The sequence below is a fragment of the Panthera uncia genome (genome assembly GCF_023721935.1).
Source record: "Panthera uncia isolate 11264 chromosome B3 unlocalized genomic scaffold, Puncia_PCG_1.0 HiC_scaffold_1, whole genome shotgun sequence".
Lineage (NCBI taxonomy): Eukaryota > Metazoa > Chordata > Mammalia > Carnivora > Felidae > Panthera > Panthera uncia.
Window position 1 is genome coordinate 105,766,324 of NW_026057582.1, and position 9,503 is coordinate 105,775,826.

The 9,503-nt window shown below is 52.7% G+C and overlaps 1 protein-coding gene across 1 annotated transcript in view; it reads left to right on the forward strand.

The window, feature by feature from the left end:
• The window catches only part of MAP2K1 (mitogen-activated protein kinase kinase 1), a 73,773-nt gene extending 64,276 nt beyond the window's left edge, over nt 1-9,497 (forward strand). Inside the window, exons 6-11 of the mRNA XM_049613786.1 lie at nt 1,969-2,093; nt 4,098-4,299; nt 5,612-5,676; nt 8,300-8,361; nt 8,711-8,756; nt 9,384-9,497. Of these exons, the coding sequence (XP_049469743.1) occupies nt 1,969-2,093; nt 4,098-4,299; nt 5,612-5,676; nt 8,300-8,361; nt 8,711-8,756; nt 9,384-9,497 (614 nt within the window). The remainder of the gene's footprint in view (nt 1-1,968; nt 2,094-4,097; nt 4,300-5,611; nt 5,677-8,299; nt 8,362-8,710; nt 8,757-9,383) is intronic.
• Nucleotides 9,498-9,503: the final 6 nt, after the last annotated feature.

Consider the following 9,503-nt stretch of genomic DNA (forward strand, 5'->3'; position numbering starts at 1 on the left):
CGGTGGTGGGGCAGGCAGCCAGCAGCCCTCCCCTGGTGGAGCTGGTGATGGGTACAGAGAAGCTTGAGCTGGCTGAACACAGTTTATGACCTGACCCAGCCTTGGAAATGCGGGGGGGTGGGGGGCAAGGGAAGGACTTACTGGGATGCGAGAGGGTGAGTTTTTTTTTCACTTTACCCTTGGAAAGATACTTACATAGACTGTTCGAGTCTGTTTAAGGATAAATACAGGCATATATCATCTTATTATGCTTTGCAGGTGCTGCATTGTTTACATATTGACAGTTTGTGTCAGTCCTGCGTCAAGCAAGACTATGCCATCTTCCAACAGCATTTGTGCACTTTATATCTCTGGGTCACGTTTGGTAGTTCTTAAATTGCTCAAATTTTCATTATTTGTTATGGTGATCTGTGATTATGACCAGCTAAAATGGTTAGCAGTTTTAAAAAAAAAAAAAAGATGTTTATTTTATTTTGAGAGAGAGGGCATGAGTAGGGGAAAGACAGAGAAAGAGAGGGACTCCCAAGCAGGTTCTGCACTGCAGAGCCTGATGTGGGGCTCGAACTCACAAGCCACGAGATCGTGACCTGAGCCACAATCAAGAGTTGGACACTTAATAACCGACTGAGCCACCCAGGTGCCCACAGTTAGCATTTTTTAGCAATAAAGTATTTTTAAATTCAGGTGTGTACATCATTTTTTTAGACATGATGCTGTATATTTAACAGACTATAGCCTAATGTAAACATAACTTTTGTATGTACCTGGAAAGCAAAACATTCATTCGACTCTCTTCATTGCGATATTCACTTTATTGCAGAGGCAGAGAGCCAAAGCTGCCACATCTCCGAGGTGTGCACGTAAATGCATTCATCTGAGGGTACCGAGGGAAAAAATAATAAAGTGGGAATAGTAGTTCTAATAGGTTTGAATTATGGGGACTTGGTTTGTTCCTCTAATTCTCCAGGTGCTCTATATGGTGTCTCTGTTACTTCGTCAGAGATCGATTGCCTGTCCCGGTTTATGTTTTTGCCCCGGGGTATGGACTGCTCTCGATGGGTCTCATTGCTGATGTTGTGCCCACAAAACCCTGGCCTGGGGACTTTTACCAAGTTCCAGCGTCGTTTTCCCACCTGTAAGTGAGAACACTTGACCCCGCTCTGCCCACTCTGTAGGGCAGTTGTTTGAATCAGGGAAGGTGGCGGAAGAAGAACATTGGGAAGTTTACCTCCCTCTGCAAAGGGAAGGGTCAGTGGACTAGTAGTGATGTGGCAGCTGGGTGGGAAGTGGGTAGGGCCCGAGTGCGGGGAAGGGGTTGGGGCTGGTTCCGTGGCACTGCCCTGACTGGACCCCACAGGGCAGCGAGGGACTGTCCTTGACTGACAGCTGGCTGCAGCTGTGGAGGCTGTTTGGGAAATGACGTCACTGAAAATGATTAAGTCAGCTTCCAACCCCTGCCACAGCTGTGTGCTTGGTATCTAGGTCAAACAGAGGAATTCCTGTCCCCATCCCATCTCTAGTCTTTGGTCTGAGCCTCAGCAGGCAGATAGGTCTTATTATTTGTTTTTTTTCTTCCTGCCTTATGATCCAACCACAGATACTGTATCTTGCCAAGAAGGGTGATTGAAACAACAAACTTGGAAATCTTGATTATTCCTGATAATGGAGTCTTTCCTGTGGGTCATGTGTTTAGGTCTGGATTCTCAAAGAGTGAAAATCCACTGACTTTCTGTCCTACTTGTACAACAGGTTGTTATTTCCTCTCCTGACAGTCTTTTCTCGAACCCTGAACTAGGGGGAATGAGGGACCTTGGTGTCCAGTGTTTGCGAGCCAAGGGCTGGTTTAGTGATGGCAGCCGTCGTTGGACTCACGGTTGGGGCTGGTCTGTCTATAGAGTGCTGACCCTCCTCCCTCTCCCTGATCTACCTGTGTCAACTCCCTCCTTTTCTTTGTTCCCTCCCCTGCAGATGTCAAGCCTTCCAACATCCTAGTGAACTCCCGTGGGGAGATCAAGCTCTGTGACTTTGGGGTCAGCGGGCAGCTCATCGACTCCATGGCCAACTCCTTCGTGGGCACAAGGTCCTACATGTCGGTATGAGCAGTGGGTTCCATTTCTCACACGTCTTGCATGGTCAGGGATAGGAGCCAAGTGGGTGGCTTCCCCTGTAGAGCCAGAACCTGTCCTGGGTGGTAGAGGTGGGGGAGAAAGAATGAAGGATGAGGCATCATGGTCCCTCCCCAAGGAGGTGGCAGCCATGTTCTCTTCTCTCCCCGATGCCATGAGCTCCGGGAGGACAAGAATAGGGCCATAGGTGTCTCAGTTGTCCCTAGGGTCTGGCTCGGGGCCTGGCATGTGGTAGGTGCCCAGGGAGCGCTTGGTGAGTAAATGGCTAGTGTGCTCCAGAGAACGATTCAGAAAGGGGGGAGTGTGACACTGGGTGAGTGCTGGCGTGGGGCAGATAGAGGAGTGTTAGGGTGAGTGGGGATCTGCACGGAGGGGGCGGTGAGTGCAGGCATGGGTTAATCGGAGGGGCAGGCACAGAGGCTGGGGCATCCCGGCACATCGTGTTTTCTGTGTTCTCGTCTGTGTGGTGGCCCTGTGAAAGTGAAGACACCGCTCCCATTTTAGAGATGAGGAAATCCAGATGCAGAGCCTGGACTGAAAGCCAGGTCTCCTTGCCAGTTAGTCCTCACTCAGTCTCAGAACTGAGCAGCTAGCAAGCATTCTGGACCAGTCAACTGCCAACCGCAAAGTTCGAAATCAGTCAACACACTGCGGGACCTATCGATCCAGGGTTAGTGGTTTGGGTCTTTGTGGTTACATGGTCAGTTCCAAAATAGTCCAGTATTCGAGTTAGTGAAAAAATCCCTTGGGAGACATTAATGATGTCTAAAAAAAAGTATAATTGTCAGAATAAAGATTTTTCGTAGAGTTCTTGAAATATATGTGCTATTTCAATTAACACTGAATAAAAATAATGCTTTGTATAGCACCGTACATTTTTTTCCTGGCTCTTCCGACCCAACCCATACTTGGGTAGCATTTTGCAGCATCGAACATACGTTTTCGTTTGGTTTGACCTTCTTGGTAACCCATGTCGTTATGGATGTTGACGCCGGGTTCATCAGCTCCACTTTATAGATGAGGGAACCGAGGCTCAGGATCACACAGTTTACAAGTTGCAGAGTTGGAGCGTGAACTCGAGTCTCCTGACCCCAGATCCTTTGCCTTTTCTCCCGCTCCATGTTGTTCAGGAACAGTCAGTGAGTCAGTGGTGGAGCTGGTCTTAGAGCTCAGCTCTCCTGACTCTCAAGGCTGGTGTTTTGTTTTTGTTTTTGTTTGTTTAACGTTTATTATTTTGAGGGAAAGACAGGACGTGAGTGGGGGAGGGGCAGAGGGCTAGAGGGAGACACAGAAGCCCAAGCAGGCTCCAGGCTCTGAGCTCTTGGCACAGGGCCTGATGCAGGGCTCGAACCCATGAGCCGCGAGATCGTGACCTCAGCTGAAGCTGGATGCTTAACTGACTGAGCCACCCAGGCGCTCCTCAAGGCCGGTGTTCTTTCTACCCTGTGCACACTTCATTCGTGACCCATGTTCCAGAAGCCTCATGTTTCAGATGAAGGTGACAAGACGAACCCCGCAGCTGGGCTTTGGACAAGCTGTGCTGCACATGCAAGACAGCGACCAGACTGGGCAAAGCTGGAGCCCCAGCTGAAGTGGCAGCCAGGGTCCAGCCAGGCCAGGGGCTGTTAGCTGAGGGCAGGTTACGGGGAGATGGCAGTGAGGAGGCGTGGGTCAGAGCCACAGGAACCACCGAGGGTTTGAACGCAGTAGCTGGGGGCGGGTCAGAAACCAAGTGAAAGCAGTTAGTGGAAGTTCCAAAGAAGACAAAACGCATCAGCAGATTTAGGGCCGGGGCCAGGACCGGGACGCGGACCGAGCAGGACAGGCCACTCCCTGTGGTGCAGGCAAGCCTCAGAGGGGCAGGGAGTCCTGAGATCTCCCTGGAGCCTCCGTGGAGACTCGCCTGTCCCTCTTCTGTGTGGGCCTGGATGAGCTCACAGGTGATCATAACTGTGTCCACTTCTCCTGCAGCCAGAAAGACTCCAGGGGACTCATTACTCCGTGCAGTCGGACATCTGGAGCATGGGGCTATCTCTGGTTGAGATGGCAGTCGGGAGGTATCCCATCCCTCCTCCCGATGCCAAGGAGCTGGAGCTGATGTTTGGGTGCCAAGTGGAGGGAGATGCGGCTGAGACGCCACCCAGGCCGAGGACCCCTGGAAGGCCCCTCAGCTGTGAGTGGCCCCAGCTTGGACTGCCCTTGCTGCTGTGGTTTCTGGGGGGCTGATTCTCCGAACACTCTCCCAAGACTGATTGCCTGTCTCTGGATGCCAGGCTGGGGGAAGGGGGGAGAAGCAGAGCAGGGGTCTCCAGGTGGGTGTTAAATTGTTTCCGTGGACAGCTTGCCACGCTTTGTTGAGTGCCTACTGTGTTCCCGGCACTGCATTCAGTACTTTTATATGCGTTACCTAATTTTTAAAAATCCTGACTGGTTTTTAGGTAGATTTTCTTTGAGATAAAGTTCCCATAACATAAAATGCACATTTTAAAGTGGACGGTTCAGTGGTTTTTAGTATATTCTCCCATGTTGTGCAATCATCACCACTGTGTAATTGCAGAATATTTCTGTCACCCCAAAAAGAAACCTCACCTCCGTGAGCAATCACTCCCAACTCCTCCCACCCCCACCCCCACCCCCTGGCAACCACTCATCTACTTTCTGTCTCCATGGATTTGTCCAGTATTGTCTAATTTTAATAGCAATCATGTGTGAGCACTGTTATACTCTCTTAAATGCGAGGAAACCGAGGCACCAAGTGCCCGACTTGTCGAGACTACATATGTCATTGTCCACGCCTGAGTCCTAGGTGCCGAGTGCTGTGCCGCACCGCTTGCCTCTCTGATCACGAATACTGGGAAGTAAACCTGGTGCTGGGAAGGTGCTGGCCGAGCCACCATCTTCTGATGTAATTCCTGCCGGGACATTGCTTTGTGACCAGGAAGGCCTGTCCCTGAGGCCCTCATGGAAGAGGGTGTATGTGAAGGGAGAAGCAGAGGGCAGGGGTCGCTGATGGTGGGTCCCGGGAGGGGCTCGTGGCTGTGGCCCCTGAGGCTGGCTGGGGACTCTGGAGTTTAGTAAAAGGAAGAAACCCAAGTTCAGGGAGAATGAACAGTTAAGTCCTCAAGCTCCTGAGTTATCGCCTCATTTGCTCCTCTCTCAGTACAAGGAAGGGAAGAAGGGCGAACATAGTGACCCATCTCCCCTTCACCAAACTCCAAACTAAGCTCAGCAGCCCATGGATTTGCCTGAGGTCGCAAACCTTGCAGGTGGCAGAGCCCAGACTCCTACCCAGCTGGCCGACTCTGTGGCCTTTGCTGTCCCCTCTGTCCTCGGCCTTATCTGAGGCTCGTGTCTCTGCTTGTTGTCCACCACCCTGTTCTGGTCCCCAGGACCCATGCCCCCGGTCCCTAGCCTCAGACTGGCAAATAACCTCCTGTCTGTTTTTCTGAGAAGCGTTTTCTTTTTTCTCGTTATAAAATCTGTAGCATATGGAATGGACAGCCGACCTCCCATGGCAATTTTTGAGTTGTTGGATTACATAGTCAACGAGGTAAGTACCGCGCAGCTTCCTTGACCTCGTATCTGCTTCTATTAAGAAAAGACTCCGTTGATTGGGGAAGCCTGTGCGTTGTTCCCACAGTGGGGCTGCTTGTAGGGCATCACGCTCTTGGAACTGAGCGGCTGGTTTAGAGGCCGCGGGTGCCCCTTCCCCAGGGAGCATATTTGGGTAGCTCTGAGTTTCTCGTCCTTTCTCAGATTCAGGAGCCTCCAGTGTGGCCATTACACTCCTTCATTCACCACGTATTTCTTGTGCACTTACTGTGGGCTACGTGTGCACTGTGGGGTGGTGCTACGCACGAGGTGGGGGGGCCACAGACGGGAAAACAAAAGTCCCTCGTCGTGAAGACCATTAGCTTATTAATATGGGAGGCAAGGCAAGTCCACACATACCTGCAAATTAGGGTTTCCGATTGTAAGTGCCATTAAAAGCAATAGATGTAGAAAAATGACAATGTAGAAACGGGTATGGAAAATATTCCCTGTAAATTGTGTGGAAAACATTACAAAGTAGTATGTGTACTGTGATCAGTTCTTTAACAAATCTGTATGCATATACGTACATACAAAATCTGAAAAGCAGTAGGAAATGGTGGTTCTCTCTGGATGGTGGAAATTTCTTTTGGCTTATTGCTGCTGGCTGGCTTTAATGCAGAGAACACACATTATTTGTGTAACGCACCTATACCAGTATGTCTAAATGAAAAAAGGATCAAGGAAGGGAGAGACTGCCCAGCATTCATCAAATCCTGGCTTGGGGGGGCGGGGAGCGGTGGCACAGAGGGGCTGGGGGAGCGCTCCCAGAGGAGCGGGGCTTTGCTGCGGCAGGATTTCCAGAGGTAAGGCCAGCACCCCCGGCCTCAGGTGTGGCGTGGGGAGTGGAGGAGGGGCGAGGTCTGTTAGCTTGGGGAGGCAGCTGGAGGCCCCACTCAGCTGGGGAACACGGTAAGAGGCATGGCTCTGTTCTCTTCAAGAGACTAGCGGGGTAACTTTTCATACTTCCTTACTGCTCTCTAAAACCAGACCCCAAAAGGCTCAAAATGGTCCCCGTGTCCATTACGAGCCAAACAGGGAAAATCCTGCTTCACCTCATCAGTTATGGAATCCCTAGGGAGGTTCACTTGCCCGTCCTTGCTGTCTGCACAGCTTTATGCTAAGCAATGAGACATGGGACGAAGTGCAGCATGTGATCTCGGCTGCTTACGGACTCAAGGAAGGCACAGCGCCTTGCATTTGTGGTAGTGCGGAGAGCCATCCTCTGTTGCTGGGACCTGAGCTGGGTGGTGCTGGGTGGGAACCGCAGGGAAGAGAGAGCCTGAGTAAATCAGCAGCCGCCGGTCTGGTCTCCTAGTGTTCCCGCTGCCAGCCTCTGGCGGCCCGGCTGGTTTCATCCTCCTCTTCATACAGGTAAGGAAACTCAGGCTCCGAGATGAAAAGTAGCTAAGTTCCTTCCCCCCCTAGTGTACTTCCTCACCACCCACTCCTCCCAGCTCCCCTCCCTACCCTCCCAGGAGGCTGGGCCGCTAGGTCAGGTGTGGGCACCTCACAGCCCCTCTTTTGCCCGGCCCCCATCCTACTTGGGACTCTGGAGGCCAGGCAGTCAGTCCCTTCTTTGAATGTTCCCTTCATCCCCCTCAGCAGCAGCGACCATCTGCAGGGTGGGCCTGAGAGCTGGGTTTTTAGTCCCTGGCCCCCAGATCAGTCTCATTTGCCTGGTGTCGTGGTAAGTCCTTCAGGGCAAGAGGGTGAGGCAAGGCTTTGTTGGTAGTGTGTTTAATTGTCAGTCTCTGATCACCTGTTGGTCGGGGCTACACATCAAGGCAGTGACATCCGGGCACTGTGGGAGTCCACTCACAGGGAGGCTAACACTCCGCCCCGGCACAGGTCACAGGAGGGTGGGTCCCATTTCCTGGGTCTGCGTGGAACACACGAGCCAGGTGCTCCAGGAGCCCTGTCCTGTGTCGCCCTGCGTGACCTCCACTGCGTGCCCTGGGAACACGAGAGCTGTTGCCAGTATCCTAGCATCGATGCCCGCAAACAGCCTCCTTCCTGAAGTGTGCAGGGAACATTCTTCCAGACCCAGCCCTCTCAGCTGATGTTATATTAATCTTTCTCTGCTGCTTCTTCGGGGTATAGCGGAAAAGGTATATACATTTTACGATTCAGCCTTCTGTGTCTTCCACGGGTGCTGTCTGGGCTGGGTTATGCCTGGTGGTTAGCACACCCCCCCCCCCCCCCCCCCCCCCCCCCCCGCGTCCCCCCCCGCGCCGCCCCCCCCCCCCCCCCCCCCCCCCAGCTCCTAGTTCCAGGACACACTGCAGGGTTTACAGTCGGATCAGCTAGAAGGGGTCCAGAGAGAACGAGGTCCTCCTCACGTCACAGAAGGATAAACTAAGAGAGAGAAACTGATTTGTCACTGGCTCCAATTCCAGCTGTGGCTTGAGACAGTGGTTCCACCTGGGTGGCCCAGCAAGCAGCCACTGGCTTCTAACCCTGGTCTTCCCTTGGTTGGTTAAGGGCAGCACTGTCCTGAGGCCTGGGAGAGAGGGGGTTTGTGGGGAATATGGCTGGAGAAGGAAGCCAGGCATTTCTTAGGTCTTAACCTGTATTTACAGCCTCCTCCAAAGCTGCCCAGTGGAGTATTCAGTCTGGAATTTCAAGATTTTGTGAATAAATGGTAAGTCAGCTCCTCGCTCTCTGAAGATATGCTGGTTTTGTCGGCCTCCCCACCTGGTCTTGGGGAACGGAACTTTGCCCTTTCCCCCACGCCTCCAGAATGCTAGGACTTCAGTCACTGGGCTGACCACAGCACTGGGTAAAAGCTGCCCCTCACCTGCCCTACAGGGATTGGCACATTGCCTTCTGATCTCAGGTTAATTCAGCACTTATGAACCTGCAGGCATGCCACAGTGCTAGAACGGGAAGGTGAATACAGGGTGTGGGGAGGATGGGCATGTAAACGTGAAGTAACTTGAGTTGGAGCCAGTGCCAGGAAATCTCTCTGACATTATCTTTCTTTCTTTCAGCCTCATAAAAAACCCAGCAGAGAGAGCAGATCTGAAACAACTCATGGTAAGTCCATTTATTTCCAATTTGTACACGACCCGCTTATTCATTTGTTCTCGGTCCGTCATCCGTCCAGTCCTCCTACAGCCCATTCCCCGCTGCCTTGACCAGTATGGTCCCATTGACCCCGGGGCTGCAGGATCCCAAACAAAAGGCTCCCGTGTCCACCCGTGAGCGTAAAGGACGAGCCGAGGGAAGGAGCGGGCCAGCCCACTCCTTCGTGGGGACGGGGCCTTTTCCACCACTGACGGACTCACCTTGTGTTCAGTATCCTCCGCAGCCCCTCGGAAGAGTGGGGCAGTAATACCGGAGAACATCTGAGCTTGCAGAGCCCATGCAGTATCACACACACTCCGAAGTCCACCCGTTCATTATTTTGTTGCTTCACCCTGTGGGGCGCTGAGGGCAGAGCTACTACCCCCAGTTCGCAGTGGAAGAGCGCAGGCCCAGGGAAGTGAGCAGCTGAGGCCTCCTGGCAGAAAGTGGGCTCTCGGGGCGGGGCGGCAGCCGGCCCCCTTCCTGGCCCCCTACTGCCGCCCAATGGCAGGCAGGCTCCGGGATTGCAAGACTGGTCCCAAGTCTAGACTCGGGACTCTTGAACTTTCCTTTTACTCTCTGTTTCCTCGCACACAGGTTCATGCCTTTATCAAGAGATCTGATGGTGAGGAAGTGGATTTTGCAGGTTGGCTCTGCTCCACCATCGGCCTTAACCAGCCCAGTACACCGACCCACGCGGCCGGCGTCTAAGTATCT